Source organism: Epinephelus moara, chromosome 12 (assembly GCF_006386435.1).
Source record: "Epinephelus moara isolate mb chromosome 12, YSFRI_EMoa_1.0, whole genome shotgun sequence".
Taxonomy (NCBI): domain Eukaryota; kingdom Metazoa; phylum Chordata; class Actinopteri; order Perciformes; family Serranidae; genus Epinephelus; species Epinephelus moara.
Genome location: NC_065517.1, coordinates 19,911,193 through 19,931,629, shown reverse-complemented (window position 1 = coordinate 19,931,629; position 20,437 = coordinate 19,911,193). Strand labels below are relative to the sequence as shown.

At 40.3% G+C, this 20,437-nt stretch overlaps 1 protein-coding gene across 5 annotated transcripts in view; it reads left to right on the top strand.

The window, feature by feature from the left end:
- The window catches only part of lama2 (laminin, alpha 2), a 322,377-nt gene that overhangs the window by 71,280 nt on the left and 230,660 nt on the right, over positions 1-20,437 (top strand). For all 5 annotated transcript variants that reach the window (XM_050057581.1, XM_050057580.1, XM_050057578.1 and 2 more), the window contains exons 4-5: positions 17,479-17,530; positions 19,688-19,878. In XM_050057581.1, coding sequence (XP_049913538.1) covers positions 17,479-17,530; positions 19,688-19,878 — 243 coding nt within the window. The remainder of the gene's footprint in view (positions 1-17,478; positions 17,531-19,687; positions 19,879-20,437) is intronic.

The window sequence follows — 20,437 nt, the reverse complement described above, 5'->3', positions numbered from 1 at the left end:
TTTTTTTAATTTAAAGGAACAACAGTAAAAAATATATATATATAATTTTCTTTTTTATTGATTTTTCAAACAAACCAATAACAAGCAAAACAAACAAACAACAACAATAAAAAAACAACAACATACAAACAATAAAATACACCACAGGTTGAAAAACCACAGCAAACTACAACAAGACAGGACAGAGGGAAAACAACTGAGACAGAGCATTAGATACATAAATATGTGGATGCGTGTGTACATACAAAAATATATACACACAGCATACATAATCTACATGGTACAATTTTTAATATCAAATTGTGTATCATATACACTGATTAACACCTCAGATTATAAGAAAGGGTGCAACTCATAAGTGCATCAGGTTACAGTAGTATAATGGCCCTGTATTTTCATGTAGATATCTTGCCTATCTATTAGCTTGTAACATAGTCTGTCAAAGGAGGAGATTTTCAACAACAGTAACATTTAACAGAGGTAACGTTACAAAATTTGGCTCCATTATAACTCATGAGGATAACTGACAAAACAACTGTCTTGTACTAGACACGTTATACCACATGCTAATGTTATTAGCATAAGCCTATGACATTTTCCCATTGCATATATTAGCCTAGCAGCTAGTGGACTTTTTCTCTACTCATATGAAGCCAGGATAAATCACACACCAGACTTGGAATGAATTTTTGTGGAGGCTTTAACTTCTTCAGAATTTATATAAATGTATTTTCTTACCTGTGAAATTAAATTAAACAAAAGCTTTGTTTCCACTGAAGGAAATGTTTCATTTACAAAAATAAACATAAGGTATGTGTTGCCGTGACATGTAGTTACATTTCTGGGAAGGTGCGCCTCAGGCTACGGTGTGTCTACGTAGAGACCTACACCACAGGTCGACTTAGTGCACTTATAGAGCAATCATTTCAGCTATGTACACTATCAGCTCCACATAATTTATATCCTTGTATCATCGCTTTACCAGACGAGAGTCAGACCAAGTTTGTGTTACTCGGGAGCATCGACAAGGCCGAACTCTTCTCTTCCACCCAGGCAAGAGCCTCTCAACATAAAACATGCTGAGTGCTGAGTGCGCCGATGCTTCTTAGGTCACATCTTAAATATTCTTACAAGACACAGAATGAAATATTTCTTTATGATGTTAGAGTAAACAAAACAAGACCAAACATTATTATTAGGCAAAAACAAAGCTTTGGAATCCGTCTTTGAGGTCCGAATACTAATGTAATGAGTGAATATTGCATATTTCAGGTGAGTCTCCTATTATTCATATGGTGCGGAATTTAATTTAGAGGCAGAAAGAGAGAACAGAAAAATAGTAAGAGGCACAACTGATGTGAGGCTTTATTTATTTATTTATTCCAACCATCACATGCGTAGAATATAATTATATCTCCGGACAGGAAGTTGAGGAGCAGCCATCTTGACATGTTAATGTCTTCAGGCCCATCAATCACACCTTTCACCGCAGTGGTGTGGCTGCAGAATATATATACACTCCAAACAGTCTCACAAACAGGCACACACACACACACACACACACACACACATACGTTTTCACACCTGTCACCGGAGTGCTATGGCCAATGAATGCATCTGCCTGGTTACACACTTTCTCACTCACTCACTTCTGACCTTGATATTAGTGTGTGGAGCTTGAGACTGACATGTACACACACACCACACACACTATTCTCGCTCACATCCACAGTCAGACTAACATAGAGATGTGCAGAAAATTGAATGAAAAAAATATGATTATAAATGCTGACAGCTGGATAATGAGTGTGAGTATGAAAAAAAATCCTCCTCTGTTCCATTTGTCACAAGCAGGTTCTTTAAAAGCTTTTTAATACTGGTGTACTTTTTCTCAATGACCACCTACCGGGCCGTCGGAGCTCTAACAGTCATCTTCAAATAATGGTCGTGTTTGACGTGTTCGTAGCATTGTATTATGTGTCATTATTTCAGTGGAAAAGCTTTCCATCTTACTATAAAGGAGTAATCGTAAAAATCTGGGTGAAGCAAAAATAAATACGGTTTCTGGATTTGTCACGCAAAAGAAAAATGTCCTGAAGAAAATAAAGAAGGATATAAAATTAGCTCTCAACGTTGTGAAAAAATAAGCAGTGTTCTCTGCTCTGAAATCACTGGCGACGTGTCAGCTGAAAGCCAGTCTTTCCTGTCCAATAGGGCAGTGTCATCGACGTATCACAGCAACGGGATAAGGCAGTTAATGACAAAGTGACAAAGGACATTTCTGATTAAGTTATTAATAACTTACAGAAACATTGCACATGATAATTCAACTTCCACCTTCTCTTCCCTTCTCTTTGTGTGTGGCACCTTGAGGGTCAGTTTGTGTTTTGAGGATTGGCTCTCATAATGAGTGTGACGTAGGCGCGGACTTTTCCAGTTGGCTCTCTGTCAGCTCTTCTAAATTTGTGCTAAATTATGCTCTTTTTGCAAGTCTTGGTGGTGCTTCTTGTGGTTGGTGTAGGACGTTGGTAGTGGCGGCTATAGTCCTGATTCCACGGAGCAGTACGGTTCAGTTCATTTCAGTGTGTTTTTTTCTCGTTTCCACTGTGAAAAGTTGTGGATGGTACCAATGGAACCTTTCCATACCGTCCCCATTTTTGGTCCTCCCTCTGTTGGGGTACCTAGCACACAGATCTGGTGCTAAAAGGTGGAGCTGTGAACACTGCAGCCCATTGATTGGTCAATAGAGGACGGTCACTCTGCTCAGGGCTGAGCTGTGGCTGGTTTTGAGGCTCATGTAACCTCTGTTCATACTGTGAGAGTTTTATTAGTAAACTGTAGCTATAAAATGAAAGGATGTTTTGCTGCCTTTCACAGCAGCTGGAGTCTGAGAAAAAAAAACTTGATTCACTGGGTCGACTGCCGGCGACTTTTAAGGCGGAACATTAAACTCGTAATAATTGTTGATGACATGAATCCATCAGCACACCTTAAATTTCACTGTGACAACTTTGACCATTACTTTAGTTTTTTTATGACATACACTTTCAGTAATGAGTGGATCTTCAAGCGTTTCTATATTCATTTCGATTGGGTTATGTGAACGGCATATATCCTCATCCTCACTCTGAGAAAAAAAAAAAAAAGCGATGTCGAGCGCTGTTCCTGTGGGCTCTAGCAACACTAAACCCCTGAGCTTGCCTGAGAGGGACTAAATGCACAAACCCTCTATTTTTAAATATCCCATCACGATCTTCCTCTCACTGCAACCTTGTTTTATTTTGTTCTGAAAATGTTGGTGTGTAACCCCGTTCTGTGGACGATAAACGAGGTGCAGACTTCCATCTTTGCCGGCGATAATGAGGAAATACAGTGAGTGCTGGACGGAGCAGTGAGTGACAATAACCCCGCCCACATTTAAGAGTACTGTTTGCAGTGGAAACACTAGGGTCTAGGTACCATGTCTGAAGGTTTACTTTCAGTTCCAAAGGTACCATACCGAAAGTAGTGGAAACGGGGCTTACATTGTAGGGGGGGTTATGATAAGGATGGGTCAAGTGTAATCTCATGCCATGATTTCAGGCCCACCCAAAAATACTGGCACAGAAATTAAAAAATAGTTTAACCATCTAACTCCACAAGTTCTGTACACTTGAGTTCACAGTTTCTTTCACGTTTTCAGAAATTGCAGGAATTAATGTTTTAAGAAACAAATTAATTTACCTGGACTTTTTTCATGTGACATAAGATAAGAGGAATGTCTTTGAAAATATTTGTGAATTTAGGTGTATCTTATGAACTTTAAAATACAAGGTAACCCATTCATGAAGTGTGGAAGGGTTGTGTGGATGGTGCAGAGTGGCACAACGTGAACACACTGGGCTTTGTTTTTTCCACACAGTTAATTATTATCATGTCAAAATAAATAAATAATGGAAAAAAAAAAATAGTTGGAATACTTAATATATTTTTGAATGTTTGGACAGGAGACAACCTTTGCAATTAACTTCATCACAGAAGACTGAAAACGATCTTTGTTTCATCACGTAACTCTCAGTTTATTACTTCAGTCAATTTTATATTGATTTAAGTAACAGTAGACTGACCCCTCGCCTGATTTGCAGTCATCGACTGTATGCTGACGGCCATTAATGGCTGCTGTGCGTGTCTGTGTTTGTGCGAACATGTGCATTCTTCTGCCGGTGTCTCGTGTGTGTACATATGTGTGAGTGTCGATCAGTCCAACGGAAACCTATTTACCCTCCAGTGCGCTGAATTTCCCCTGCGACCTCACTCATCTCACTCAGAAAATGACAGTGGGCTTATGTGTGTGTGTGTGTGTGTGTGTGGTTATCGCCTGTGACATCACCACTCTCATTTCCTCTCTTGTTATTGTCGAGCCTCTCTGGATGGAAAGACTAAATAATGAGAAAGAGTGGGAGCTGAGCGTCTGTGTGTGTGGGCTGTGTGTGTGTGTGTTTGTGTGTGTGTGTGTGAGAGAGAGAGTTTAAGTATGTATATGTTATTTATCATTTTTAGATGAAGTCTTGAATTGTAATTTTGCTTCTTATTTGACAATCAAAGTAAAAGTCCTCTGCGGAGACCTGTTGAGGGTTGAAAAGTATCTCTGACTTCATGAGAGTTTAGATCCTAAATTTTGGGTCTTTTTAAGGTTGAATTTAAATTTCAAATGATCACTCTTTTTATTTTTGTCATTATTGCTGTTATACTTCCATTAATGCACATCAAACTAAAAGTTTTCTGGCCATGCATCTCCATTTTGTTGAGTCTCACGTAGCCCTAGGCTGAGGCATTAGTATGCATATAGATTAAGAAATTAAATATATTGGGAGTGTGTTACCACAAAGGGTTAAATTTGCCTCGCCATGGCAACAATCTTTCGCCAGCTTCAGACAGGAGTCGGTTAAATTGCAGTTATTATTGAAATGCAGTGGCCAGTTTGACTGATGGACAGTTTGTACGAGGTGGTCAAATCATGCACGGGCTCCGCTCTCTGGGGGGCGGGAGGAGAACTTGGCAGAGTGATCGAGGTCCTGAAAGTGGCTGTCAGTCAAAGTGCTGTCATTTTCCACAGCCCTTAAATACCTCAACGTACACACATACAGGCACACACAAATACACACAAAGACTAGTATAAATGCACATGCCACATGCACAATTACTACCTTGAGTTCACCAAGTACTTGTTGCACACACATGCAGTTTTAAATGATTTTTTTTTTTTAGGTGCACTGTGTGCTTAAACTGTTTAAGCTAAAAAACTTGAATCAGTGATCAAAAGTAGTCCATGAAGCCAGAAAGGGACTAAAAAAGTGCATTTATGTTTAGAGAAAGCTTCTTAAGACTTTACCCACTAGAGTGTTATTTTTAAGTTGCCAGCCATCGCCAGCATTTTTGATCATATTCACTAGTCTCTCAAGGCCCACAGAATAATTGTTTCTATGAATATGTAAACAGTACATACATTAAACTAAAGAAGAGACCATCTGCTTTTAAACACAAAAAACATTTTATTCTATCTTTTTCCATTTCTCTTTTATCAGCACTTGAATTTGTGCATTTTCATAAGTACATTTTTAAGTACAAAACCAATTTCACATTTACATTTTTTCTTTTTTCTCATTTCCTTATGTCAGTTTGAATTTTATAGATGAAAAGAATAAAAACGAAGATAATATTCTTTTTGAGGTATAGCGGAACACGTTGCCACGTTCATACTTGCGGAACCCACAAGTATGACCATATCACTCTGATTCTGGCCTCTCTCCACTGGCTCCCTGTTCGCCTCAGAATTGATTTCAAAATCTTATTGTTCGCTTTCAAATCGATTCATGGTGTGGCACCTCAGTACCTTTGTGACATTATTCATGTTAAGACTCCCCTAAGGTCACTGCGCTCCTCTGACCAGCTGCAACTTGAGGTGCCTATGACAAAATTGAAAACCAGAGGTGAATGTGCTTTTTCAGTTGCAGCACCTAAATTGTGGTATGCACCTCCATCCCATGTCAGATTGGCCCCCACCCTCGAATCTTTTAAATCTCATCTAAAAACCCACCTTTACACCTTGGCTTTTAATTCAAACTGAGAGTTTTGTGGTCTTTTGCCCAGTCTTTTCTGGCTGTTGACTAGACGCTTGTGTTTCTTTGTTTCTGTGTTTCTGTGTTTCAGCTATTTCTGTGCACTTATTTTGTTCTGTACAGCACATTGGTAATCCCTGTGATTTGTAAAATGTGCTATATAAATAAAGTGGATTGGATTGGAGTGATAGTTCAGTGTTCTGTTGCCTTCCTCTCCTCTGTGGTCGTCTGGTCCGTGTGTTACTGTCACCGCCATGGAGATCATGTTTCGTCCCACCAAAATTGTTTTCTTCTTCGTCCAAATCGGACTCAGAATGTTGATCAAAACAGAAATTGTTGGTGTCTAAGACCGAAACATCTTCTACTTCATTTGTTTTTGGACACAGCAGTGCTGTTCTATTTTACAAGATGTGTAACAGCGCCCCTTATCTCAAAACAGTAAAACACGGATTGCAGAAATATCTCGTCAATGACGGGGAAGAGTTCAATCATAAATGATGGAAAATCTCGTCAGTGGCGGGGATAGTGTCAAGAGCAGAGAAGCGGGACACTTTGAAAACATACAACAACACAGGGCATTGAAAAATGATGATAGTGAGTGTTAACAGGGTTCTCCTTTATAACTGTTGTGTACGCACAAAATGGGGCCTGAAGGAGTCTTACACCACTTCCCAAGCTTAAGTTGGGATCTCTAAAAACAAACGACGAATGAAATTATCATCATTGGTCGTAGAAATCCAATATAACATCAAATAGCATTTAAGAATTTTAGAACAGCGTGTCAGTAGTTTCAGTATCGTCTAATACACTGCATATATCGCCAAGCACACTTTTAGTTTTCATATAGTTTAGAGTTCAGAGTTACTGGAGATAGCGTGGTGGCTGCCACAAACTCTGCCTTCTCCAGTCACCTCCTCTGGCACATCTCCACCACCTGCACATATGGATTGTGTAAATTAGCTAAGTCTAGAAATAAAACCAGTGACAGCTCTCACACAAATCATTTCACTCCATATCCTCATTATGAATTGTAATGCAGGCCAAGTTCACCATAACAAAACTTCAATAAATAAACTGTTCACCTGTCATACTTCCATTTTCAAATGATACCCAAGGATGGGCATACCACTGACTGTCGCAATCAGTGTGACAAGGTGTGAAGCCATCAGTCTGATTGCTGTAAACATGTAGTTATACTCGGATTGTTGCTATAATTCACCGGAATGATTCATTGTCATACATCAGCATTCACGATGAGCTTTGGATTGGCCGTTTATGGTTGGATGTGGGAGTATAGAGGGCAGGATATGAGGCTGAACCATGGACAATTCCAGGTGGACGGGGATTTAGAAAGGGAACATCGCCTGCAGGTGTGCGTGGGCATGGCTTTATAAATCTGATTATTTTTTGGGGCAAGCCATGTCTGGCTTTTGTGCACACATACACTTTTAGTATGGATCCTGTGCACTGTTTTATAAATTAGGCCCGGACTCTTTGGAGAAACCACAAGAAAAGACATATAGGGAAAAGTAATGAATGGAGTTGAGATGTCCTGTTTAACAGCTGTTTTCTGTTATATGATATTTGTGAGACTTATACCATACTTTGTTTCTCCTACAGGGTAAATCTCCTTTCTCCTGCCTTCGTTGCTGTTAAGTTGAATGTGACTTTTTACATTATTGTGTTATTCTGCTCTTGTCTTAATCTTGGCTCAGAGCATCAGATCCTATGGAACAACAGGGAAAACTCAGACTCTCAAACTTAGAAATAAGCTTACTTGCATTGCTTATGAGCCAGACATGCATTGTAATCACTCCTCTTGATCAATATTACTCTCGAGGTTACAGATAAGGCAATACTTGGAGCTTTGAGGCAACAAGGTGCTTCTGGTGTTGCTTGTCTAAAAATGTTATCAGACTTTTTGTCTCATTCAGATGGCTTCAGCATTGAAAAACACAGCTGTTTTTTATCATCTTTTTTTGTCAGCACTGCCCTGTCTTTCCTTGCATCTTTCCTTCATTGTAAGAAGTATTTCACTGCTGGAAAGATGGCCTTTCCATCAAACTAGACTGTCTATGCAGTAGAAAGATATATACTTTTGAAACTGGTGCTATATGACCAGAGAAAACAGAGAAAAAGGGCTTTGGCATTTGATTTTGCTCTAAAGGCAGAAAACCTACAACTACCATAATGCACTGTGCCACACCAGACCCCTAATAGTAGACCAAACATTAGTTGACCAGCAAGATTTTATTGGTCGCTTAGTCAAAACGAAAGAAACAAACAAACACCAAACTCTATTAGGAGCCGCACTTGTCAAAATAAATCAAAACCTATATGACTGGACCATGTGGGAATTTAATTTGAAAGGACAGACACAGGTAGAGACCACGGTCAGCAGTCAGACAGGAGTCAGGTTACAAACCAATCTTTCCCTTCTTCTGGAAATATTCAGTCTGATAAATACAGAAAAGTTGCTCATGTTAGTGCAGGGCTACCCAGAGATCTGTCCCATGGGCGATAGGCCTACACACTTATAAACAGCACCTGGAAGAAGATAGATATATGATGCTTTTAAAGTTGCTTAGCAACCTCAGATGCAACCTGCTGTGGCGCTCTTTAAAGCTGGCACAAAAAAGGCACAAGAGTAGCGTCCAGCGCCAGACCTCAGGTCTTCCAGGTGTTTAAAGACGCAGCTTATGTACGGCCCCTAATTTCCAGGGCTGGTACCTGTGGTTATTACACAGGCTAGTTAATAACATGTCGGGCAGGAAATCCAAAGTGTGGGATCATTTTGAGAAGGTGAAGGACGAACCCAAGGTGATATGTAAACTCTGCAGGCAAACATTTGCCTATCATTCGTTGACTACTTTCTCAGACCTTGAACTCAAACCGTTGTGTTGCCCTTTCCAAAAATACAACTATGGGTCAACTAGGAAAATTCTTAGCTGTGGGCAGCCCTAAAAAAAAAAAGGCAACACAGATCAGCACTGTCTAGTTTTATTGTTAAATCTCTGTTTTTTCCAGCCTCCATTTTTACTAATACAGGAAACAGTATGGTGCCCACTTCCTGTTCACAAATCCTCGTATTACAGCCAAACAGTGCACTGAAATATGTTTCTGCAAACATTTTAGGCAAGAAATAGACAATACAGTTACAGAATCTTGATTTTTATTTGATCAGCACCGCCTAGTTTCAACATTTGACCTGAACACACAAGGATCAATACACAGACCAATGACAGCACTGTACTGTTTATTTACACTTATCTAAATACCCAGATCAGTGAATACTGCAACTTAAAATCATCACAGTCTAATAAACCACCGTCTGCAGTCAATTTCCAGCTCAAGGACACCTTAGTAAGGCAGATGCTTGAGCCTGGAGTCCACAGGTACTTGAACTCAGTCATTACAAACCTTCACCTATCATAGCTATAACTTTATAACATTATGATTGGATGAAAATGGCTTATGCATCTTACATGAGACATTTGTGTAATGTTCCTATTGTAAGTTGCCATGGGTAACACACCTTGAACTTGGATAAGACCTGGCTTTTCTTTACTCTACATAATAATGTGGAACATGAGAACAATATGTGGCCAGAGCTTTTAATGCAAGGAAGAATATCTTTATTCATAACAGAGAGAAGGTAAATGAAACATCTGCTTTGCCCAATGAAACTTTGTTGGTGTTCGTTTGACAGTAGCCCAGGCCAAAGCAAGAATATGGGAGAGACTGCAGCATCTGGTGTTTTGTGCAGACTAAAGCCTATTTAAAAAGCTTAAGGCTAAATTACGACCAAGTTTGTGAGCAAGCTTGTTTGTGTGCGCATTTGTTGCATTTGTGTGTGTGTAACCGTGTTTTTGGCAGTTCAGACAGAGAGGCAGACTAAAAGAGAATAGATTTCAATTGGCCGTTACACACCGGGACGCTCCTCAGTTTTATTCAGAGGCTGTCGTTGGTATTTGCTGCACTCCACTGCAGCCTCTCCGCTGTTTAAGCCAATGTGAAAAGCAATAATTTGTCTGTTTTTATATATATATATATATATATATATATATATATATATATATATATTTCATATTATTTTTCCTGCAATTTGGCTTGATATTGAACTATACTCTATTGTGTTTGCTGCAGAGCTGTCAAGAGACTGCCATTCAAAACACCGCAGCATCTCCCCAAATTGTTTTTAGTGGCAGCTCGGTTGAAAAGCAGAATGATGGTGCGATGAGATGGCTGTGTGGCTCCAGTGAATATCTCCTGCTTGTTTGCCTGCACTCAGCTTGGCAGTCAGGGATGCTGGATGATTCACACTATTTAGAACTGGGCCAAAAGCTACTTTATTAGTCCAGTGAGATGTTAACACATTTTCTCTTGAAGTGACAGTAAATTTTAACGAGTCTGCATACCACGTCTGCTGCTCTGACGGCGTATCCACCTGTGTGTCTGTATGTTTGTTTATGTCTCAATCCCGAAACAGAAAAGATTTTTTTCCTGTCATTGTCTGTAAATCTTTTGTGTCTCATTCTGAATGTTTTGCGCTTTGTTTTTGATCCATCTTTTGTGCTTTTGTGTTCAGATTCTGTCATAATTAGCTGGAGCTCTAACTGGAATCGGGGTTTGATGCCAGTTTATCAGGCCAGAGAAATTTTAACACACTTCCATGTGAATGGCCTGTAAACACCAGCTGTTCAGTAAAACCGCTGTCACTGCGTGTCCAAATCACGCTGAGACAAAATGGATTCTTCACAGTCCATTTGGTTGTGGGCAACCCAACCATACTGGACACAGGGCTTAAATGGATTGATTGAGCATTAAAATAAACATTTTAAGTGCTCATTTGGCTGATCTGCTCGGATATGTGCAAAAAGCCAGTCCCTGGCATGGCAGGACTATTTTCTGACAAATATGTAAGATTGCTCCAGTAAAATGGTTGAGAACTACGTGGAAATGAATATTAATTTGTGCCGTTCTAAGGATTTAATTCACCTGTGAGATGTAAATAGGAGACACCTGTCATATCTGAAGATCAACACAGTTTTGTCGCTGTTATGACTTGTGAATAATTGGCCTCCACTCCTCTGCAGTCTCAACTCTTCTATCTGTGTGATATAGAGATGAGCAGACTCAGTCAGTAGTTTATTTTAGACTCACAGAATTATTCATCAGTGCAAAAACAAAGTACAGATAACAGACTTCATCTGGGGCTAAATGAGTCACTGATTGTTTCACGCTTTAGAAAAAAGTTTGGTTGGACTTTAAAGTGTTTAAGTTGGAGCATGCCGATCTGCTTTGTGCTCTCCTTTTGAAGTAAATCAAAGAGAGAAATTAATATTTGATTCTTTTTTTGTGTTCCATGACGTCTGTGCATGAATCAGCTGGCATGTTGGTACAGTATGCTGTTTTCTTTCTATGAAGACAGAGAACTTCTTTGTGTACAACTATTGGCGTAAGTAGTGATGTCACTATTCTGTCATGAGTTAATAATACTCTACTTGCACAATGTAGTGTGACATGTATCTGAACTACACGTCTGTTTACTTCCTGTCAGCTCTACAGTAACGTCACCTTCGCCTCAGACCTTAGTGATCAGTGTTATTATACCTCCGTGACAGCAGTGGCCAGAGGCGTTATGTTTTTGGATTGTCTGTATGTCTTTCCATATGATTCTTGTGAACGTAATATCTCAAAAACACCGTCAGGGGATAGCTCCAAATTTGGCTAAAACGTCCATTTTAAGTCAAGGATGAACTGATTGGATTTTGGTGCTTGAAGGTCAATGTCACTGTGACCTTGCGTCCATCTCATTTTTGTGAATGCGATGTTGCAAGAACTTCTTGAGGGAATTATTTTAAATTTAACTCAAGAAGTCATACACAAATTATGACAAAATTTCATGCAAATGTCTAATAGGATAAGATGATGATGACTTGATATATCCAAAAGGTCAAAGCTCAGCTTAACTGTGACATAATGTTCGGCAAAAACACTTTTCTGGCCATTATTCAATGTCATATCTCAGGAACAGAAGGGGAAACATTTGGTCAGATACTGAATTGGTGACACTAATCTTTGGTGCTCACCTTGAGACTGTGCTGAAACATCCATGTTTTTACAGACATGATTGTAAACAGTAACTCCGACTTTGTGGAGGCATAAACTGCAAAGTGGTCATTTATGTTTCATTTTTAAGTTAGTTACTTCATTTTTCACTTAGCTTTGTACATTTTACAGTGCCTCCAGGATGTTGAGATGTTGGGTTTGCATTCTGCATGACCTTGCAATTATGTCGAATCACCTCACCCCAACTTTACCGAAAAATTTGACTATTTAAAACAGGTAAAATCTCACTTAGAGCAGCATATCTGTTCCTTCAGCCCCTACTTGTCCTCTCTGTCTCTCATGCTGTTGCGGGACTCCGAGCTCTATGGGGCTGGGAAAGAGTCAGACACATACAGTGATGGGCCTAACTGTTAGCATCACACGGCTAACGTTACCCAATGGTTTTTAACGGGTTTAAGGGTAGAGTCGAGTCGTTTCGTTGTCGTGGTGTGAGATTGTTGGGATCATTTAACAGCTTGTTGTTGAATGTCAGCTGCTGTTGCTGTGTTAGCCTGTGCTAACCACACACAGGGTGGTGGGACGAGAGCAACTCATGGAGACGGTCATTCAGTGCTGCTTTAATCGGTAGCAACAGCTGATTGCCAACGATCAGCTGTTGCTACCGATTAAAGCGATCACTAAGGTCGGAGGCAAAGGTAACGTTACTGTAGAAATTACAGGAAGTTAACAGACATGAAGTTCATAAAACGGATATATGTCACACTACATTGTGCAAACAGAGAAGTATTCTTTATTCTTCAGTACCACAAAACCTGTGTGTCTTTGACCTGTAGACCTAAGTTTATTGATGTTGTGTCTTTTCCCTGCAAGCTCAGCTGTCAATCAAACACATACACTGTGTAATGTTGAGGTATTATGGGTATGAAGTATGTTTCTATTTTCATTGTTATGCCATGACATGGCAAATACTTAATGTCTTTTTATGCCCTATTTTTTATGCAAAGCACATTTGGTTTCTTTGTAATGAAATGTGCTCTATAAATAAAACTGCCTTGCCTTATATTAACACTCCAACTGTGAGCCTGGAAGGCTAAAGGAGACTCTTCAAAGATGATTTTTTAAAACTGAATTAAATTCTAAAATCACTTGACATCAGTTTTGACTTCAAAAAGAGAAGAGCAGCTGGACTTAAATTTCAATCTGTCCTCTAAGGAATATGACTGGACTTAAAATATCTTAACTGTGTAGTCATAATACTTTATTACCAAGCAAATTCTGCGTTAGAGATCCTGCTTTTTCATCTATTTATTGGGGTATGCCGTCTTCATCCAGTAAGATAACATTTCATTTGCTCCGTTCTTAGTTGCATTAACAAGGTCTCAGATGTAACCTGACGAAACTTGTAGACACTCTGCGAGTTTGAGATTATATTTTAAGATCAAAATTGCCAAACCAGGCTGCAGTGGAAAATAAAGAATTAAAGATAAATAAAAACTCAGTTTGAAAAGAGAATCTAACCAATTAAAATAAAGTCTGAAGGCTGATAATATGATGTGTTCATGACATGAACTCACCGTAAACTCACCCACCTGACGTTAAATGTCACGGATGTGAGATAAACATTTATTTACTAGCTGTGTGATTTCTTGCAGGACAGTTATTGGTGTGTTTATTTGTTGGTGCTGTGTTGAGCTTTAGAGGCAAAAAAATCCCCTGTCTGATCCAACTCTGATCAAAACATAGAATATGACACTGCAACCCTACACACACACACACACACACACGCACACACACACACACACACACACACACACACTGCATTAGTTAGCTGTGTTCATCTATGTTTAGCTGCTGGAGCTGCCTAGCTGTCCCAAAGCTGTCACCATATTACAAGCTACTGCTGAGAGCTCTCTTACACACACACACACACACACACACACACACACACACTGCATTAGTTAGCTGTGTTCATCTATGTTTAGCTGCTGGAGCTGCCTAGCTGTCCCAAAGCTGTCACCATATTACAAGCTACTGCTGAGAGCTCTCTTACACACACACACACACACACACACACACACACTCACACACAACCCCGTCCTCGGTGGGAATACAGGTAACATTGACTCTTTGTAGGGGGTTTGAATGACTGCTATAAGGTTACCCTGAAATACACTTTCTCACAAACACACACTCACACTCACACACACTCACACACACACACACACACAAAAACACACACACACACACACACACACACACTTGGTAGCTTTCTCCCTATTCTAATTGCCGCAATGTGACACTGCTTCCCACATCACGAGAAGAAAGAGAGAAATGCTCAGAGAGAGAGAAAAGATGGGGTGAAAGACGGGGTGGTGGAGGCAGACAGGGAGTCAGCATTTGACCTACATCCAGTGTTTGTGTCTGTCTGTCTGTCTAGTTGGTGATCAAGCTGAAGGAAAGACAGTCTAAACAAAGATCATCGTATTTTATTGGAAAACAAGCTAGTAATTTCAGTATTTATTGTGAATATTATATATAAATATAAGGTGAAAACTGAAAGTAAAAATTGGGCAATAAACGCACCATATGCAGCCCCCATATTCACCAATGTCATTGTTAACTTACTTCGTCCCCCTTCTACTGGCGTGCACATTAGAGTGTGGATAACTGACCGGAGCCGGGCCGCGCCAGGCTGGGCTGGGCCAAGCCGAGGCTCAAACAAATTTTTAAAAATAATATTTGGCTTCAGGTTGAGTTTGGACTCCGGTATGGTCCAGACAGAAATGATGATACAATGAGATACAGCAAGCTTATTGAATCCTGAGGGAGTCTAGGCTCGCCGTTGCTCTTGAATTAATTAGAGGTGTGCAAATCGCTGCCAAAATAGGGGGAGGGGTTTATAAACAAGCGACACCTGTTTGCTGACATATGGAGCAGGTTAGGACATCTTTATTAAGAAACACTGAGACAATATAATGGTCGCTTGCTCGCTTGTTCGTATTATGCCCAATTAAGCCCTAATCACACAGAAAGAGTTTAAGCAGAAGGAGGTGCCTTTTTGTCATTGTTGTTAATGAGAATGAACACGGCAAGGCAATGCGCCTTGTGTTTCTGTGCTCTAAGCGCCTGGCGTCTTTGCCGGAGAACCTTCAACCCAAGGTGGAAAAATGTCTCACGTCATCCTTTTTTTTCATTGTCCAATCGGATAATTTGAGAGGCGGCGGGCCTTCTGTGGTGGTCATGACAACAAGTTTATAGTTGGTTAACAATGGTGGTAGTGGCTGCTGGATACCCTGAGCTATATGGCTCGATAATAGAAAGCAGGTTGACAAACTGCCCCCGAGTAATCCTAAAATATGCCTGGAACAGCCATCATCGAGGCGAAGCTCCTGGACCAGCTGGTGGTACTCCCCATGACCCATCCTCTTTTTTATGGTCTCATGTACCCACACAGATCTCTGTTTCCCTGTGCCCAACAAACTATTTACTGACAGCCTCTCACCCTCAACCAGAGCTACAGCAAGTACCCTCTGCCTCAACATTTTAGGAACTAGATACTGATTACTGTCAAATAACTAAAATAAATAGATAAACGGTAAATTGATTACATAGGAAGGTTAGAATGAGGAGGTGAGTCCATGGTTGCTCCTTTTACTTGTTATTGGTCACCAAAAGATGATGCCTCTGTCTAATCACTACAGAAGAAAAATAGGATCGCCATCTTCTCGTTTTGTTGCTTTGTTTACTAGCTAATGTTTTTTATGTTGGTTGATGAATATTTCTGTAGATAGCTTGTGTATTTTGAGCTCATTTTCCCCACCAAAGTTGAGAGATGGACACTGTGTGGCTTAATTTTTTCAGATAACGATAAGCCATTAAATTACAGTTCGGCAATTTTGAAGAAAACTAATTACTACCTACTGCCAATCAGTCATACATCTTAGGACCTTAAACATTGTGCTGTCACGAGTTATATTGTCAAAATTAGAACAATTAAAGCTTAAATCGCTGGGGAGCTACATTAGCATAAATGACAGTTTAACGTTACAGTAGTGCTGTCATTTATGCGCGCAGTCTTAACAAAGCACAGTTATTTGAACACAACAACATAGACAGACTAACTACACCACCAATAACATGTAAGACTACATATGGGATCATTTACCTACCTGAAAGAATAGATGAATAGTGACCAGTGAGTTGGCTGCAGTGACGTTAAATGTCTTTGATTATAAATAACTAACCAACAGTCAAACTGTTACATTTTGATATGATATTTAAAACTACTCAGAAGGGCTAATGCTAGCCATCTAGTTACCTTCTGACCTGGTTATAATTGCAGTCTGGTGAGTAATAACAGGTTGGACCTAACCCTGATGAGTTATATAGCTGTTGGACAGAGCCATGATCTGTTTCAGCATCACGTGATGTGCGTTCTTTAATTTTATGGAAGGATTTTTCAATCAAAGGTGAACTAACAGAGATATGATGGGTCATAGTGTCATTCGTCATGCCCGCCCCATTAACTTTGTTAGAAGTGGCACCAAAGTCTGGCTCCAATGCAAAATACAAACTCTGTCAGTGACGTCATGTCCTTTCCCCCTTTTCTAGTTTCCTTGGTAGCTGACAGGAAGTAAACGGGATCCATAGCTGTTGCCTCAGCAACAGAACAGATGAAATGGTTTATAGTGCCTTATATTTACCATATTTACAGTGCCCTTAAAAGTCCCCGCCGTGGAACAAAAAAAAGTAGTGGAAGCTTTCCACTAACAATCCCATAATGCAATTTGCCACATTTTATGGATGAAACAGTTGTGCTACATTACAACTATCAGTGATGCCCTTAAATGATGATGATTTGTAAGTGTCTTAAATCTCAGATGACTGCTTAATATAGAGAAAACAACAGAGGGTCTTTAATTTAAAGAGCTGTGAGTGAGTAAACAAGGGAGTGATCTCAGACAACAGCTCTAATATCTGTGACAGAAGATAGCAAAGTGAGTTTAAAACAATTTCATTCAAGGTGCGTGTATTTGTTCTGGTGTAAGTTGTCATGAAAGAAATACACTAATATGAACGTGGATCCAAAAATGTTATTTTACATTGAAAGTGTTGCTGAAGTGAATTTAAGGGGAGTGTACTGCCTTCTTCGCTCCTGGCTGTATTAGAGTACCAACAGTATAATGGCAGATTACAGCAGGTCCAATAAAATGAGATTAACTGATATAACTGATATCAAAATTGTTTCTGCCAGTACCTTTATGTATATTATATTATCATCCTTATCTATCCTCTCTGTGTTTTCCAGGTTTTCCAGATCGCCTATGTGATCATAAAGGCAGCCAACTCACCTCGCCCAGGTAAGCATTCTGCTTCATAATTTGCATTTACACAGTTTTAGGTGTTAACATTACTGGTTTGATTATAAAATGAAACAATGACTGTGTAATTAAAGTGCCAGCTCCAGACTTATTTTCAGTCATTGTCTTATGAACGGTTAAGTATAGGAATTACAGTCATTTGAGCACATGATCCTCCTGCTGAGAATAATTTGAAAGCTCAAGATTCCATTCAATAAAATGCAATTTTACTGTAATCGTTAATGTTCATTATGTGCAATGTTTGGTTGAGTTTAAAACCCAGCATCCAAAACATCAACAATCCTGAAAAGTTATTGTCTTTAAATGTTACTGTGCATTGCTCTAAGTTACTATTTTACTGGCACTGGGGCATTGGCAGTGGATCCTTTGAGACCTGTCGGTTGTGAGGTGGGGTACTGGCATGTCCCACGGATGGTTGATCAGACTGGGATCTGGGGACTTTCGAGGCCAAGCTGATGCCTTGCACTCTTGAGTAGTTTTTGTGGTGAGGCATGGTTCATGTTCTGCTGGGGAGGGGGGCTACTGCCATCGAGGAGTGTAATTGCGATGAGGGAGGGACTTGGTCCACAACGGTGTTTGGATGACTGAAGTGCTTCAAGTGGCACCCACATGAATGCCAGGACCAAAGATTTCCCAGCAGAACATTGCATTGTAACGAGATGGTCAGTGTTATTTACCACATCTGTTAGTGGTTTTAATGTTTTGGCTGATTGGTGTAGTCCACAAGAGTAAAGGGAAAAAAACTGTTAGTCCAACAGCTATTTAACTATTAACATTACAGCTGGGGTAGGCAGAAATCTGGAAGAGTCCACAAAAAAAATGAAAAAGAAAATAGGCAGAATATGGCTCCCCTCTCTCTGTCCTAAGCCCCTCCCACCAGGCAACCTGTATGCACATGGCATATGCAAGTGCTTCGTACAGTAAGTCGTACAGTAGTCTTGTTTCATTGTAGAGCTGCACACAACACATTCACTCACACTTCTGTCTCTCTGTTGAGACCACAAATGAAGAATTAGCTAGCAAGCCACCTCACAGTCCCTCCACCTCGCTCCCTGCTGCTGTGGACTGCTTTCCTGGGAGGAGCGCAGGCAGCAGCTCTGGAGAAAGAACCTTGGTCGATGGCTGTAGCGCCTTGAATTCAGCCAGCACAAACCTCTTAGCGCCAGGTGTAACAGCAGGCTGGCGGACAGCTGCAGTGCTGGGTCTAACCTGTGTAATGGCAGCAACAGAAAGTTTGCTGATACGGCAGAGTTGTGGCTGTCCAGTCCCCCTGGGCTGGGGTTTGTGCTGGCTGGAATTGTGTTGCTCTGGCAACTGACCAGGTGGATGTCTCCAGAGCTGCTGCCTGCTCTTGTCCAGGTGAGGCAGTCTGTAGCAGCAGGGAGTGAGATGAAGGATATGCTGTGATACAAGGCTCTAGCTAACGTTAGCTTCATAAAGGTGAACTTGAAGCGACTAGCAACTGTATCTGCAGAGTTCTCTGGCATTAAATTAGGCTTTCACTAAAGGTACATGCAGGTGCATCTGCTTGAGTAGAACAGCCTGTAGTAATGCCCTCTTTCTGTAATGACCAGTGATTGATCAAAGTCTCCAAAGGCTAGATTTACTAAAGCCTGAGAGCAGAGCCAAAGGAAGGCGCAGAAGTCTGTTTTTCTCTCAGTTCCCTTACAATATGCTCAAAATGTATTATGGGATCTTGGCCCAATGAAGCCAAATTAAACTGTCTAGCCCAGCTTTGAGGTAAAATATATAAAGATGGTCAGATTTTAAGCATCAGCTAATTTTTAAATTAAAAGAATGGCGTATCTTGATACTTACATAGTGTTGTTAGCAGTTTATATGTATTCTGTTTAGTGCCATCTAATTTGCTGATTTGGTTTTTCCATTGACTGGACTCCCTTCACTTCACTTTCGATCAATTCAGGGGGAGGAATATCACAGTTTTGGTTTAAGCTATCAAGAAATACAGCATGTGCAATTGAACGTTCTGTCAATTTTCTATGTATTTTAAGTAGGGTGACCTAAACACAGTCTTGGATGTCCATCATTATTTTTTTATTGATCTTTTCTTCCCTCCTCATCACACGTTCAAAGCATTTCATCATTATTTTCTTCACTCATAATTTTTTTCCACAGGTAACTGGGTCTTAGAGCGTTCAATAGACGGCGTAACCTTTGACCCGTGGCAGTACTACGCCATCACAGAAACAGAGTGCCTGACAAGGTTCAACATCAACCCACGGACTGGACCTCCATCCTACACTAGAGATGATGAAGTTATCTGCACATCTTTTTATTCAAAGATTCACCCTCTGGAGAACGGAGAGGTAACACTTGTAGCATTGTAGAGTTGAGTTTGTCTTAGTTTTGGGTGGATTTGAAGGGTTCTAGTGGGTTAGATTGACTCAGGCTGAGATTAAATGGTTGAGTCAAGTTTGATGAGGGGGGGGGTTTGATTGGGTGAGCAGGGTACAGTGAGTTGGGTTGTGCTTGGTCATCTTAAATTGCACTGGGTTCAAAAGGGTTTGGTGAATGCAGGATGAGAGGTGCGGACGGTTGAATTGAGTTTGGTTGTGTGTAGCTGTGTTCTAATTGTGATAGAATTGCTGGGTCGACTTGGGTTACTAAAAATTTCACCTGCAAAGTGGGGTTGTATGCTCGAAGCNGTTTGGTGAATGCAGGATGAGAGGTGCGGAGGGGTGCGGACGGTTGAATTGAGTTTGGTTGTGTGTAGCTGTGTTCTGATTGTGATAGAATTGCTGGGTCGACTTGGGTTACTAAAAATTTCACCTGCAAAGTGGGGTTGTATGCTCGAAGCATCTGTTCAGGAGGTGATTCATCAGATTAAATGAGTTAGTCTTTCCAGCACTGTCAGCAGGAAGTCAT